Source organism: Argopecten irradians, chromosome 3 (genome assembly GCF_041381155.1).
Source record: "Argopecten irradians isolate NY chromosome 3, Ai_NY, whole genome shotgun sequence".
Lineage (NCBI taxonomy): Eukaryota > Metazoa > Mollusca > Bivalvia > Pectinida > Pectinidae > Argopecten > Argopecten irradians.
Genome location: NC_091136.1, coordinates 68,137,836 through 68,153,682, shown reverse-complemented (window position 1 = coordinate 68,153,682; position 15,847 = coordinate 68,137,836). Strand labels below are relative to the sequence as shown.

The 15,847-nt window shown below is 37.6% G+C and overlaps 1 protein-coding gene across 23 annotated transcripts in view; it reads left to right on the top strand.

The window, feature by feature from the left end:
• LOC138319416 (kinesin light chain-like) overlaps window positions 1-15,731 on the top strand; it is an 81,611-nt gene extending 65,880 nt beyond the window's left edge. For 9 of the 23 annotated variants that reach the window (XM_069262546.1, XM_069262539.1, XM_069262542.1 and 6 more), the window contains 8 exons: window positions 215-238; window positions 1,484-1,551; window positions 1,671-1,779; window positions 2,758-2,928; window positions 4,956-5,071; window positions 5,966-6,013; window positions 10,729-10,795; window positions 11,054-15,731. In XM_069262546.1, coding sequence (XP_069118647.1) covers window positions 215-238; window positions 1,484-1,551; window positions 1,671-1,779; window positions 2,758-2,928; window positions 4,956-5,071; window positions 5,966-6,013; window positions 10,729-10,795; window positions 11,054-11,134 — 684 coding nt within the window. In that variant the 3' untranslated portion in view covers window positions 11,135-15,731. Of the gene's footprint in view, window positions 1-214; window positions 239-1,483; window positions 1,552-1,670; window positions 1,780-2,152; window positions 2,210-2,757; window positions 2,929-4,955; window positions 5,072-5,965; window positions 6,014-10,728; window positions 10,802-11,053 lie in introns of those variants that run through there. The other 14 variants (XM_069262550.1, XM_069262547.1, XM_069262548.1 and 11 more) reach the window with 11 other exon arrangements.
• Window positions 15,732-15,847: the final 116 nt, after the last annotated feature.

The following is a 15,847-nucleotide window of genomic DNA, read 5'->3' as shown; positions in this document are numbered from 1 at the left end:
GTGAGTAACTGAGCTCTATATCAGGTAATATTGATTTGTCCATAATGATGTTATTGTTCTCCTCTTTGATGAATCAAACTTGTAGTTGTTATACTAAGTAGGTCAAAGGAAGAAATGAAGTACATGTAGATGAATACAAATACAGAGTGATTTGATGTTTATATAAGACTTCATCACTAAGTGCTGAATTGTATCCTGTACATTATCATTATAGAATCTCTCTCACCAGGTAAAGAAGGTATGTGTTGGGGAGGTCTCGGTTGGTAGGAGTAATGCCTTGTATTATACTTACTAGGAACAGATGCTTGTATTCTCAGATTCTGTTACAAGTTTCCAAAGTCTTGACTCCAATCTGTCTATTTATATATACATAAACTCTCTGCTCTTCTGTCTGTCCACTTCATTATACTGGTTTGTAATTCCTGCCCATATTCATGTGATTTCCAATTGTAATGTTTTATTACAGAAAAAAAATGAGGCTATGATAAAACTGTAACATCACTATCATTCGTGAAAGCTTTAAAAGTCTTTCAGGTACATTGATTATGGAAGTTACCATTGGTGGACATTCATTTTGTAACTTTAAAGGTGAACTTGAATACATTTATTTACTTCTACCAGAACTTATCAAAATGATTAATGTTCATATTTAGGACTTGATCTGGTGTTTACACTCACTTGTATATTTAATAATACTACACCTGGCCTTGACTTCCTAAAACAAACTTTAAATAAAAAACAAACGAAATTTGACTTATCCTGGTACCAACTTACACAACAGGCAGATCTATTAGTTTTGACTTTTTTTGTGTGTGTATTGAGAAATCAGGGCGTTATCTGTCTATTATGCACCTGTACAGACTCCGCATGGTCTCCTTACTAACACTCCTGGTACCACACATATAAATAGTGTGACGATCCTAGAGATGATTGCTGTAGATCGCCCTACCATCAACACACTGAATGATATCTTCATCATCACAATTCAATAAACAGCTCTTAAATCCTCGAGTCTGAAATCCTTATCCTTTTACAGGTATCCTGAATAGCATTCTTGTGATGTAATACCAGCTTTGAGTACTGCCTGTGGTATAATAGTTGCCTTTTATACCAGAAACTTTACAATTCTCTTCATCATTATATATGTATATCAACAGACAGCCTGATTTGTCCTAGGCATGCCAAGCTTGCTCTGTTAGCAGGTACCACAGTATCTCACCAGTATCCAGACAGTTGACAGCCTTTATAGAGGAGATCACTATCCAGTCTGAATTTATCATAAAATTTGTTCATGCAATCTAGAAAGGTTTATGAGTTAAAGATTATTTCAAAAATCTTAACACAAAATAGTTTTTTCTATCTCTGAAGTTTTGATTCTTTTTCAAAGTTCAAACCTGAAATTTATTAATTTGTGAAGAAGATTTTTTCCGAAAGATATTTGATTTGGTTTTGAAGCCATAACATTGAAGTTTAAATGTTTCAGGGTAAATATAAAGATGGGACCCCCATGCCTGAATACGGTGGTTGGCATAAAGCTGCTAAGGTAGACAGGTAAGTCAAAGGTCATTGATGAATAGGTCTAAAGTTTTACTTTAAAAGATTAAGAAATGTTAAGAAAGATTACACAACGCTTTAGAGGTTGAATTATCAAATGGTTCTTCCGTCCACAGCCCGACGGTGACCACGACCCTGAAGAACCTTGGAGCTTTGTACAGGAGACAGGGCAAGTACGAGGCCGCTGAGACCCTGGAGGAGTGTGCCATGAGGTCCAAGAGAAATGTGAGTGTTTTCTCATTGCATGCTCTCTATACTCGCTATGTACCCAAACCTTTCTTGGACAATACAACCACTGGAAGTCACATAAGATGTTGTACAGGTTAGATGGTATGTGTGCTGTGTTGGGGAAGATAACTACAATTAATTCTCAACAAGTGTACTGTGTTGGATAGGAAGCTACATTTAGTGTTCAGTGTATGTATCATACCGTAGATGTTTGAGAAAGGACACATGAATAGAGATTTTTCATAGATTTGTGGTATATTGAGATGTTAGGTTTGTGTGGTTATGGATGTGACTTCCAGCAGGTGTGATATTTAGACTTGTAGACCACAGGTGAGATGATTATTATATAATACCTGTATGGTCGTCACAGGACTGCCTAATCCTGTCACCGGTGCCCCTACAACGGGCCCTGGACAAATACAACTATGTAAGTACAATAGACCAACACATGCTGGCTGTCCGAGGGCAGACTAGCGTGTGTTACAATATACCGACATGTGCTGGCTGTCCAACGGCAGACTGTCATGTGCTATTGGGGATTGAGGCATGCTGGCTGTCCGAGGGCAGACTAGCGTGTGTTACTGTAGCCTGGTCTTCTCAGACGAGAAAGGCTGCAGATCTTATAGCTAATAGCTTTGTGTGGCTAACCGTAACAGTGGTAGGATCACAGCTTGTAGGAGGGATTCTGTACAATCAATAACTGTTAATGTGACAAGGCAAGGCAAGGCTCAGCAAGTGACACAGAAGCAACAAACCTCCTGGAATTCTTAGTCGGGACATTTTCCTTTCAAAACCTACATCCGTTAATTCTAACTCATATAAAAGTAAATAAACTGCATTGTGTACGTCACATTTCAATCTATCAACATATTAATTACAATTCCCCCCAAGTTTATCTTTTTAGTTGATTACGTTACTTCTGTACGTTTTTGCCCCTGTCTGGCTTTGACGCGGCTTGTTTTGGTTTTACGCTAGGCTCTGGATGTAGTTAAACAGACCAAAATTGCCGAAGTTCTAGGCAGTGACTATAAGGAACACCCACCAAACAATCAGGTCCAGGGGTATAGACGCCGCTCTAACAGCAGGGACAGAATACCCCGTCGGGACCCCACTGTGGATAGCATTGATAATGGTGATGGTGACGATGTGAGTATAGGTCTGTCGTGGTCAGGGAGGGCTCGTCAAGTAATTCACAGCCAAATAGGTCCTGTCTCAAATAGGCCTCCAACACGATGAACTCCTCAATATCTCCTATACTAAACGCTTCGTCAAATTCTACTAACACTGTGGCATGCTTCAGTTGCAATCAGGACTAAAGGACAAAAAGTGACAAAAAAAATGAAATGAAGAAGTTGGAAATATTTCCTATTTGTTTGACATGTCAATCTAAAAGATCCATGGTTATATAGTGAATAGTATACAACAAATGTCCATCTGTCTGCTCATTCTCGTCTATTCCTTGGTAGACGTAATTCCCCATGCCTTTCCTTGCTTGACAGATTAGCTGCAAAACACACATTTTCATAGTCCCCACGGCTTGTTTTGCTGCATGGTAGTTTTGGGTTGAGGGTGTTTTTTTATTCATTTATTTTTCATTTTTTGTCTGTCTTTGAAAAAATTTAGATATACTGATCTCTTTTAAGAAATTTTCCATATCATTTAGTGTAATCTATACCCATTACTGTACATCTTATGTATATCAATAACTAAAATTTATTTATGATATTATTTGATATGTGATATACAATTCATAAGACAAATCAACGTACATGACAAGTTGAAATAAAGAATAGATTATTTTTGTGGAGGACTAAAATGCTTTACTACCTTAAACTACCTACCTTAATTGTAGAAGTATACTTAACAATTAGTCTAGATAGATATTTCAAACAAGTTTGTACTCATGCTACTTACAAAGCTTGACAATATTTAAGACATTTTCTTTTCTAAACTTATAAGCATGTATTTAGGACGGGGATGTGCATGAAACCCATTTCTACCATCATACATTTGCCTGACCCTGATAGGTTGACTGGCTGAACATGGCTGTGTATTACTTGCCTCCGTATGACCGAGGACCAAACACCGTTTTGACCACCAGCTTTAGATTCCTATAGACTGCCCCGCACTTTCCTCCCTGTTCCCCACTGTATTGCCTCACGAGCCCATTCTCATCAAGCACTTTAAAGACCAAGATCACCATCAGCAATCGCCTAACAGACTGCATGCATGTTGGTTTTAGTTGGCAAACTTTGATAGAGATACAGTTTGATTTTAGTAACATTAAAACATAGATAAGTTGTTATGCTATTTATATTGGCAGTTCTACAGAATTAAAAATTCCTTTTACAAGGTTTACAGTTTTCTTGAAAACAGTTTATATTTCAACCGGCATCCATTACTGTCTATCTGTTTCTGAAGATGAATGCTGATGGTAGTCTAGAATCGTAATATTTCTGTAAATTTTTATGATTTAAACTGAGAATGTTGTTTAAAGTGGACTTAGTCAGTTTAGCACTAACATTCTGCGGGCTTCCCTGCATGTCTCCTACTCTACCTATCTCATCAGTGTTGTTGGTATAAGTAAAACATCTTGTTCAGTTCTCACACATTTCTTCGTTGACTCCTTATATGTATAAGTTCTAATTTTTTTGTTTTATTTCTGTTTTGATTTTCAAACGGCATCCTTCACTTTGATGTAAGTTTCAATATTTTTTTCTTTTCTATGCTGCAGCCAAGACCTCAGTAATCATTTGTTTTCCTGAGAGTCTCTTTTCTTGAGTAACAATTTGAATTCATTAAATATTAGAAAAGCCAGTTTAAGCTTTTTTAGAATCTGAACATTGCTACAAATGTCAACAACAAAACAAATGAAAAAAATAATTCTGAAAATATTTAAGCATTGTTATCCAAACATAGGATACTGGTGTCCCACATTACATTAGACTCAACAGGAGGTACAAATTGTTACAGCGGCCTTGGAACAGATTGTTTTACAAAATTCCTTTTGGGTTAAACTTTTTTTATGCAATAAATCTGAAGTAAAATCCAATAAAAGTGAAAATAATCAAGCTAAAAAAGAAATCAATCAAATAACATTTAAAAAGTCAATGATTCCAATCCTTGGTTGTGGATGCCTGTAAGATCTGACCTGTTTAAAATTTCCTCTAAAGGGGAAATTAAAGCGCAGTGGCTCATTTTCCAAACTGAGAGCTTCCATAAGACGAAGCAGTGCCAAATTGGTGCAGAAATTGAAAGGAAAAGGTCCAGGGGAAGAAATTTCCGGAAGGTAAGCGACTTTGTTAGCACTTGTACAGTTAGAGGAAGTGTTCTCCTCTCACTAGCGGGTGTCAATCCTGGGCCACAGATCTATTGGTGTTAGATGCCAAGCCTTGCCTTGCTTGTTTTAGGTAGTAATTGTATACACTATGTATACCACAAGACCGCTGTGTTGAAGATGTGGTGTATTATCTTTGGTAATCTACTTTTGAGGATGTGGTGTTTTTTCTTATATATTTACACATTTATTTATATACTCTGTAATGTGTATTATGAATAGTTTTGAGGGTAACTAATGCTAGTTCTATAACAAACACTGTTATGTACCAGTTTAACAATCATTATATTCATCACTGTATTTATCTGTATTTATGTTACAAAGACCTGGTACACTGCAATGTCTGCCTTTCTTTCTTTTCTCTTTTTAATCAATTTTATTATTTGATTACTTTTTTATTAAAACCTTTTTAAACCTTTTGTATCAGGATTTGGTATCACAATGTCAGAGTTTGGTATCAAGTCTAGATTACTTCATCAAATGTTTTCATCCCTTATTGCCTCAGAATACCTGAGGAAAGTTCTATCCTTAAAAATCCCTGAATTCATTGCCTCAGAATATCTATGGAAAGTTGGCTCCCTGACATTAAATGTTTCTGGGTGCTGTAGTTCTGTGTTTGTGAGGCCAAGTCCTGAAGGTTCTACTAGGGTGTAGAGTTACAAATTTGTATTTATAAGATATAATGTACACTATGTATTACAAAAAAATTAACATTGAACTTGCATAACAGTAACATTCACTAGCAAGGCAAGGAGTTAATTATTTAATTTTCTGTATATTCTATGTTTCTTTTCTTTGTTTTGACCTCGTCTTTGCTTGCTTTCTTTATTTTCTTGGCCTTCACAGTTGGTATGACACCCCTATACCCCATTACTGGAGTTCGTCAGGGTCAAGGTTTGTGATCACACTCACTGACTCATCCTTCCACGATACAAACAGCTAATAGTACCTCCGTCCCTCAAACAGATTCTCGCTGAATATAAGCACTGTCCTTCCTTGATAAAGAGTAATTCTTCGTTCATTTCCCAGTCACATGTTCCAGGCTTCCATTATGAAGCATACTGGAGAAGTGAATCATACTTACCTGGTTATTTATACCCCATGTTTTCCCAATCACATAAGCAGACTTGTCAAATAAGCAATATCTGTCCACCACAATTTATATCAGCTAGAATGCCTAACCTTTCCTTCCTCAACTAGATTTACTTCATCAGCACATAATCTCCCCCAGTAAAACAGGGTTGGGAGAGAAGATATTCCCCAATGATAGGGGGTAGGCGATCGGAGATATTCCCTAATAACAAGGGTTGGGGGATTGAAGATATTCCCCAATAACAGGGGGTGAGGGAGAGTATATATTCCCCAATAACAGGGGTGGGGGAGAGGAGATATTCCCCAATAACAGGGGGTGGGGGAGAGGAGATATTTCCCCAATAATAAGGGGTGGGGGATTGAAGATATTCCCCAATAATAGGGGGTAGGGGATAGAAAATATTCCCTAATAACAAGGGGTGGGGGAGAGGATATATTCCCCGATAACAGGGGGTAGAGGATAGGAGATATTCCCCAATAACAGGGGGGGGGGGAGAGGAGATATTCCGCAATTATAGGGGTGGGGGAGAGGAGATATTCCCCAATAACAGGGGGTGGGGGAGAGGAGATATACCCTAATAACGATATTCCCCAATAACAGGGGGTGAGGGAGAGTATATATTCCTCAATAACAAGGGGTGGGGGATCGAAGATATTCCCCAATAACAGGGGGTGGGGGAGAGTATATATTCCTCAATAACAAGGGTGGGGGAGAGGAGATATTCCCCAATAACAGGGGGTGGGGAAGAGGATATATTCCTCAATAACAAGGGGTGGGGGGAGAGGAATATTCCCCAATAACAGGGGGTGGGGGAGAGGATATATTCCTCAATAACAAGGGGTGGGGGAGAGGAGATATTCCCCAATAACAGGGGGTGGGGGAGAGGATATATTCCTCAATAACAAGGGGTGGGGGAGAGGAGATATTCCCCAATAACAGGGGGTGGGGGAGAGGATATATTCCTCAATAACAAGGGGTGGTGGAGAGGAGATATTCCCCAATAACAGGAGTTGGGGGAGAGGATATATTCCCCAATAACAGGGGGTGGGGGAGAGGAGATATTCCCTAATAACAGGGGGTAGGGGATAGGAGATATTGCCCAATAACAGGGGGTGGGGGAGAGGAGATATTCCCCAATAACAGGGGGTGGGGGAGAGTATATATTCCTCAATAACAAGGGGTTGGGGATTGAAGATATTCCCCAATAACAAGGGGTGACGGAGAGTATATATTCCTCAATAACAAGGGGTGGGGGAGAGGAGATATTCCCCAATAACAGGGGTGGGGGGAGAGGATATTATTCCTCAATAACAAGGGGTGGGGGAGAGGAGATATTCCTCAATAACAAGGGGTGGGGGAGAGGAGATATTCCCCAATAACAGGGGGTGGGGGAGAGGATATATTCCTCAATAACAAGGGGTGGGGGAGAGGAGATATTCCCCAATAACAGGAGTTGGGGGAGAGGATATATTCCCCAATAACAGGGGGTGGGGGATTGGAGATATTCCCTAATAACAGGGGGTAGGGAATAGGAGATATTGCCCAATAACAGGGGGTGGGGGAGAGGAGATATTCCCCAATAACAGGGGGTGGGGGATTGGAGATATTCCCCAATAACAAGGGGTAGGGGATAGGAGATATTCCCCAATAATAAGGGGTGGGGGATTGAAGATATTCCCCAATAACAGGGGGTGGGGAAGAGGATATATTCCTCAATAACAAGGGGTGGGGGGAGGAGATATTCCCCAATAACAGGGGGTGGGGGAGAGGATATATTCCTCAATAACAAGGGGTGGGGGAGAGGAGATATTCCTCAATAACAAGGGGTGGGGGAGAGAAGATATTCCCCAATAACAGGGGGTGGGGGAGAGGATATATTCCTCAATAACAAGGGGTGGGGGAGAGGAGATATTCCCCAAAAACAGGAGTTGGGGGAGAGGATATATTCCCCAATAACAGGGGGTGGGGGATTGGAGATATTCCCTAATAACAGGGGGTAGGGGATAGGAGATATTGCCCAATAACACAGGGGGTGGGGGAGAGGAGATATTCCCCAATAACAGGGGGTGGGGGATTGGAGATATTCCCCAATAACAAGGGGTAGGGGATAGGAGATATTCCGCAATTACAGGGGTGGGGGAGAGGAGATATTCCCCAATAATAGGGGGTGGGGGAGAGGAGATATTCCTCAATAACAGGGGGTGGGGGAGAGGAGATATTCCCCAATAACAGGGGGTGGGGGATTGGAGATATTCCCCAATAACAGGGGGTAGGGGATAGGAGATATTCCGCAATTACAGGGGTGGGGGAGAGGAGATATTCCCCAATAATAGGGGGTGGGGGAGAGGAGATATTCCTCAATAACAGGGGGTGGGGGAGAGGAGATATTCCCCAATAACAGGGGGTGGGGGATTGGAGATATTCCCCAATAACAGGGGGTGGGGGAGAGGATATATTCCTCAATAACAAGGGGTGGGGGAGAGGAGATATTCCCCAATAACAAGGGGTGGGGGAGAGGAGATATTCCCCAATAACAGGGGGTGGGGGAAAGGAGATATTCCCCAATAAATAGGGGTGGTGGAAAGGAGATATTCCCAAATAACAGTGGGAGGGGGAGAGGATAGATTCCCCAATAACAGGGGGATATACCAATGTAGTCCATCTGGGTAACTGGTAGTACCAGGTAGTTATGGTGTAATCTGATTGTTCCAAGTATACTAGGGTATAACATGTAGTTGTAAAGTTTATGGTTATAAGGCAACCTCAAAAATCCTGTATCATACACTGGTTTGGTTTATCTATAAAGCCATTGTCATTTAAGTTTTTAGAGGTCACACACAACCTATGGTCAATGTCCCCACATGAGATTGAAACTGTCAGTCAATAGATGGAGGGCTATGTTTGTATCATTTAAAGACTTATCGCTTGTCTGTACGTCATACACATATAACCATTGGTAACTACTGGCTATGTTGTATGCTGGTTTTCATACCACATCCAAATATCTGTTATGATTACCGACGTCTGTACATGATTACCGACGTCTGTACATGATTATTAACGTCTGTATATGATTACCAATGTCTGTACATGATTACCGATGTCTGTACATGATCACCAACGTCTTTAGACCGACGTCTGTACATGATCACCGACGTCTGTAGACCGACGTCTGTACATGATCACCGACGTTTGTACATTATGACCGGCGTCTGTACATGATTACCGACGTCTGTACATGATTACCGAAGTCTGTATATGATTACCGATGTCTGTACATGATGACCGATGTCTCTACATGATTATTGACGTCTGTACATGATGACCGACGTCTGTACAGGATTACCGACGTCTGTACACGATTACCGACGTCTGTACATGATTACCGATGTCTGTACATGATTACCTACGTCTGTACACAATTACCCACGTCTGTACATGATTACTGACGTCCTTTATTGATTAAACATTATAAACTATGTACATGTATATATTTGTCTCAATTGTTGATTGTGTAAAAAGTTGAAAACCTTGACTGATTATCATGATGATAAACCATTATAATTTTATACATTTATTGTAAATACATTATTACTTCTGAAATGAGGCATCATCATTGACCAAATAAAATCTGATAATTGTTGATTGATTTTAATTAATCATTAATTTTCTAATCCTGATCAAAACAATCGATCATTAGTTGCCCTGTTTATTTCCTTTCAGCCAGTAGTTTTGATTTGTGACAGCGAGTATTCTATTATAAATCAAAATGTACCTGAAATCTACCTGTACCACTATTTATAGATAAATAAGTCTTAATCTTTACTGATTGTCTGGTAAAGCATGTTTAATTGTTAAACTCAACAGGATCTACAAGAAGTTGATTTTGTTAACAAAATAACAAGAAGAAAAAACCAGTTGGTTAATACACAAGATATATTTGTCCTATATATATATAGGTGATTCATCCTGCTTGTTCCTGCTTGTTTATATCAGATATTATTTCCACAACAGGTGATTCATCCTGTCTGTATATATCAAATATTATTTCCACAACAGGTGATTCATCCTGTCTGTATATATCAAATATTATTTCCACAACAGGTGATTCATCCTGTCTGTATTTATCAGATATTATTTCCACAACAGGTGATTCATCCTGTCTGTATTTATCAGATATTATTTCCACAACAGGTGATTCATCCTGTCTGTATTTATCAGATATTATTTCCACAACAGGTGATTCATCCTGTCTGTATTTATCAGATATTATTTCCACAACAGGTGATTCATCCTGTCTGTATTTATCAGATATTATTTCCACAACAGGTGATTCATCCTGTCTGTATTTATCAGATATTATTTCCACAACAGGTGATTCATCCTGTCTGTATTTATCAGATATTATTTCCACAACAGGTGATTCATCCTGTCTGTATTTATCAGATATTATTTCAACAATTCATAGTTTGTTTTACTGACCTGAAGATGTATCATGTTCTGTTTTGTTTTGTAGTATGAAAAGGGCAAGCTCCTTGTCAGTTCTCAACAACTTAAACAGTAGTGGAGATGGTAAACTGAGTGTAAGTAACATCAATACTCATTGATTGAAACACAACACTTTAATATAGAATAATATAATTAACACAATCTAATGCATTCATGTCTTGTTCTCAAACCTTAAGGTAGTAATTATACAGTTGTTAGAATTATAAGTTTGAAGTAAACTTATTCAAACTGAGGAATGATGTTGAAAGGTCACTCCGTTTTAATTATTGTTAATGAAGATATAAAGTCCAGAGTTAAACAATATGACTGACCTTTGTGCTTTGTCATTACAGGAAAGTCGGCGATCCTATGGTGACTTAAGTACGCGTGGACGGACAGCTAGCTCAGACCAGCTAACCAGTCGACCCTTTTGATGTTAATCAATATTTAACTTTAAAATAATGTACAGAACATCTTCCATCTCATCATTATCATCAGCATCATCGAGCGTGTCATCGCACAAACTGGTCTCATTATTGGCTTCAAGGCTTCACGGGCTTTGTCGCCTTCGCAGTTGTCTTCTCTTGCCGTGGTGTCTAATTGTACTAGTCTTGTGACAAGCTGTACACAGACTTTTACAATATATATCTTCTCTGCTGTTTTAAACATTGTATTACAGATAATGATACAAACATCACACTGTAACCCTACAGAGTATGGTTTTAAACATTGTATTACAGATAATGATACAAACATCACACTGTAACCCTACAGAGTATGGTTTTAAACATTGTATTACAGATAATGATACAAACATCACACTGTAACCCTACAGAGTATGGTTTTAAACATTGTATTACAGATAATGATACAAACATCACACTGTAACCCTACAGAGTATGGTTTTAAACATTGTATTACAGATAATGATACAAACATCACACTGTAACCCTACAGAGTATGGTTTTAAACATTGTATTACAGATAATGATACAAACATCACACTGTAACCCTACAGAGTATGGTTTTAAACATTGTATTACAGATAATGATACAAACATCACACTGTAACCCTACAGAGTATGGTTTTAAACATTGGATACTAAGGTAACACCATAGCAACACCATACAAGTAGTTTTAGACGTTGTATTACAATGTAACACGGTTTTAATCATTGTATTATGTTGATGATAAAACATGACAATGTATCAGTATGAGAGTGTGATTTTAGACATTGTATTACAGTATATGTAAATTTGTTACCTACAACTACATGTAACACAAGCGGATGGTATACTTCTACAGGTTTAGCTCCTCTATTTGACACTTTTTGTCTCTAGTATTAAATATTTTCTTGTAGTATTAATCACAATATAATGATTCTATTCATTAACATAACACTGGGGCATGTCTGAAGTTCCCTCTGTCTGGATTCCATGGTCAATGTTTTTGATATTAGCCAGCCATGTGAATGTAGAAATTAAAACACTGTGACATTCAGATAATACTACAAACTTACATTCCGAATAATGATGTATAAACTATGGAATAGGTTCAAGACATAGAAATTAAAACTTATCCACTGTGAGCTGTTCAAAACAGAAATCATATATTGAACTTGAATTGTTGTATGATTGACAGCCATCATGTTGAACTTGAGTACGTAGGTATCATGTAATGGTGGAGAAATGATTAGCTACTTAACAGCACAGCGACCTTTCCTCAGTACTAACATTATGTTGTACAAACTCTGATAGTTGTCATTACTTTTAATGACTTGAGCTCTACTGTTAGGGTAACATTTTACATACAGCTGTGTAAAATACACATATTGTATCCCTTCTGTTAGGGTAACATTTTACATACAGCTGTGTAAAATACACATATTGTATCCCTAATGTTAGGGTAACATTTTACATACAGCTGTGTAAAATACACATATTGTATCCCTACTGTTAGGGTAACATTTTACATACAGCTGTGTAAAATACACATATTGTATCCCTACTGTTAGGGTAACATTTTACATACAGCTGTGTAAAATACACATATTGTATCCCTACTGTTAGGGTAACATTTTACATACAGCTGTGTAAAATACACATATTGTATCCCTACTGTTAGGGTAACATTTTACATACAGCTGTGTAAAATACACATATTGTATCCCTACTGTTAGGGTAACATTTTACATACAGCTGTGTAAAATACACATATTGTATCCCTTCTGTTAGGGTAACATTTTACATACAGCTGTGTAAAATACACATATTGTATCCCTTCTGTTAGGGTAACATTTTACATACAGCTGTGTAAAATACACATATTGTATCCCTACTGTTAGGGTAACATTTTACATACAGCTGTGTAAAATACACATATTGTATCCCTACTGTTAGGGTAACATTTTACATACAGCTGTGTAAAATACACATATTGTATCCCTTCTGTTAGGGTAACATTTTACATACAGCTGTGTAAAATACACATATTGTATCCCTACTGTTAGGGTAACATTTTACATACAGCTGTGTAAAATACACATATTGTATCCCTACTGTTAGGGTAACATTTTACATACAGCTGTGTAAAATACACATATTGTATCCCTACTGTTAGGGTAACATTTTACATACAGCTGTGTAAAATACACATATTGTATCCCTTCTGTTAGGGTAACATTTTACATACAGCTGTGTAAAATACACATATTGTATCCCTACTGTTAGGGTAACATTTTACATACAGCTGTGTAAAATACACATATTGTATCACCAGTAAATTATAAAGGAAGTATGGTATTTATTTTGATTTTACACATTAAATTATCAGAGTTTGGACACAAGTGAAATGTGGAGGCTCGGTCACTGGGCATCCGATTTAGTTGTGTGTATAATGTAGGACATTGTAGAAACATATACAAGGTACAATGTTGACACCGTATTTATTTCCATGTGCTGACAATTTGTGTTCTATTCTTAATTTGTGACAACTGTGATGCTTCATCTATACATTAGTGCAATACATGTTTGGCATAACCACCCTGTTTGATATAAAGTAAAACTTACCAGTCTGTCAAGTCTTCAAAATCCGGTGGTTTCAGAGTAGGTAGGCTGTCTCGTCCACGAAACAAATACCACTGTAGACATTGTGTAATGGTGATGTGTTGAGTCTGGTGTCACCACAAATCTCCTCTAACTGTAGGAGGAACTCATGATTCTCTCCTTAATGGTGATGGAGATAATTTAGAAATTGTGTCCAGATATTTTGTTTCATCTTTATTACTGCTTTCAGTAGATTATATTTCAGGAATTATTATATGTTTGTCAAAGACTTAACTGATACTGTATAACATTACATCATTTCCTTGGAATCTATCCTCATGTCTGGGAATATACTCTGTACTATATCATATTGAAACTTAATCCTTGGATTGAAGAAAGATGCCTCGGCAACCCATCCTTCATCCAATTTTCAATGTAAGTCTTCAGATAAAATTTGAAAAGAACAAATGCTTTTTGAGGGGGGTATTCAGTAGGTTTGTCATGGAAAGTTGGAAACCTGGGCTCGGGGGATTTGTTGATGAAAATGGGTGTAATGTCGCATGTGTAACGGAGAGGTCAACATTTCCAGCTTTAAATTTATCAGTCCATGACATGATTATGTAATCAGATGTCTATATGTTACAGAAGTCCTCTTCACTGTATCATGTCCTTCTCATTAGAATTATGTGATCGGCTTTCATGTTCAATAATGCAATATATAGATTGGCAGATTATATGTATACCAATCTAGAGGTAGAAGTTGTCTGCCCTTGTTACAGTAGAATAAAGGGATTTATGTGTAAGGGTCACAACACTTGATTTCATTATGACACGGTAGTTCACGCTCAGGCTTAAGATTAGATTGTAAGTGAGAGTGTGTGATCACTATAGAATATATGGGTGAGTGGAATTATATACAATTTAATGCAAATATTATAATCTATGTGTATGTTTTGTTATGAAAGTTGTAACATATTATAAGTGCTGGTGATGTCATTGTGATAATTATAGTATTCCTTTTCAAGGAAAGAACAAATAGAAACTTTAATTCCCTGAGGAAGAGAAAATTTTGATCATTGCTTTAGTGTCAAATCTTGTTACTTTGTGCAGTGTAACGTGAAGCAGCTGTTATATGAGCTTCACACCAAACCTATGGTGTGTGTATGTCCTCATTCTAATTAACCCTATTTAGTTTTGATCCCAGCTTCTACCATGGTTTATATTTTGTACTACTCCACATATTATACTGGGGCTTGTTAGAATTAAAAGAAATTAAACAATTCTACTACTAAAGGGAGAGTCCTGTAGGTCTATACATGATTGTCATTATTCCACTAAAGCCTTGGACGTATGATTGTCATTATTCCACTAAAGCCTTGGACGTATGATTGTCATTATTCCACTAAAGCCTTGGACGTCGGTTACAAGCATCCACAGTAACAGGTTGAAGTTACTATTTAACTACCATACAATGTATGTAAATAGTTTTAACACTGCATCTAATGCAATATATGTGTAGCCTTAATGAGGTGTAAATGTATGCAATACCACGTATCTATCGTAGGTTTTTATCCCATCTAAACATACAATATATATATATCAGATTAAACAAAACACTATTGGCATCATTAAAGTTTTTAAAGATTTAAGAATGGGGGAAACTAAAATGGCATACGTTGTGTGTGTCGTGTGTTATTCGGATATGAATAGAATCGACTGCTACACTGCATGTTCACTGATCTAGCTTCCCAGTGTTTTAAATGTTTAATATGATAACCGATGTGATTGGTTGTAGGCTTGTATATATTACCAGATTTTAATGGGTTGCTATTTTTGGTATGATTGAGTTGTTTGTACTTTTCATTTGCCGGCTTCCTACCTCTGTGTATAGACACACAGTCACCAACTGCCAGTCATACGGTGTGTACGAGGATGGACAACACACAATTCCATGATTAATTTATTAAACTACATTTGGTCATATAACTCTCTTTGTTATTTGTGTCATATTTTGTAAATAAATTACTGAGAAAGTAATAATACATATCATTTTGTACAGTAATTGTTCAGATTTGACTACAAATTTTAGTTTCATTTAAGAG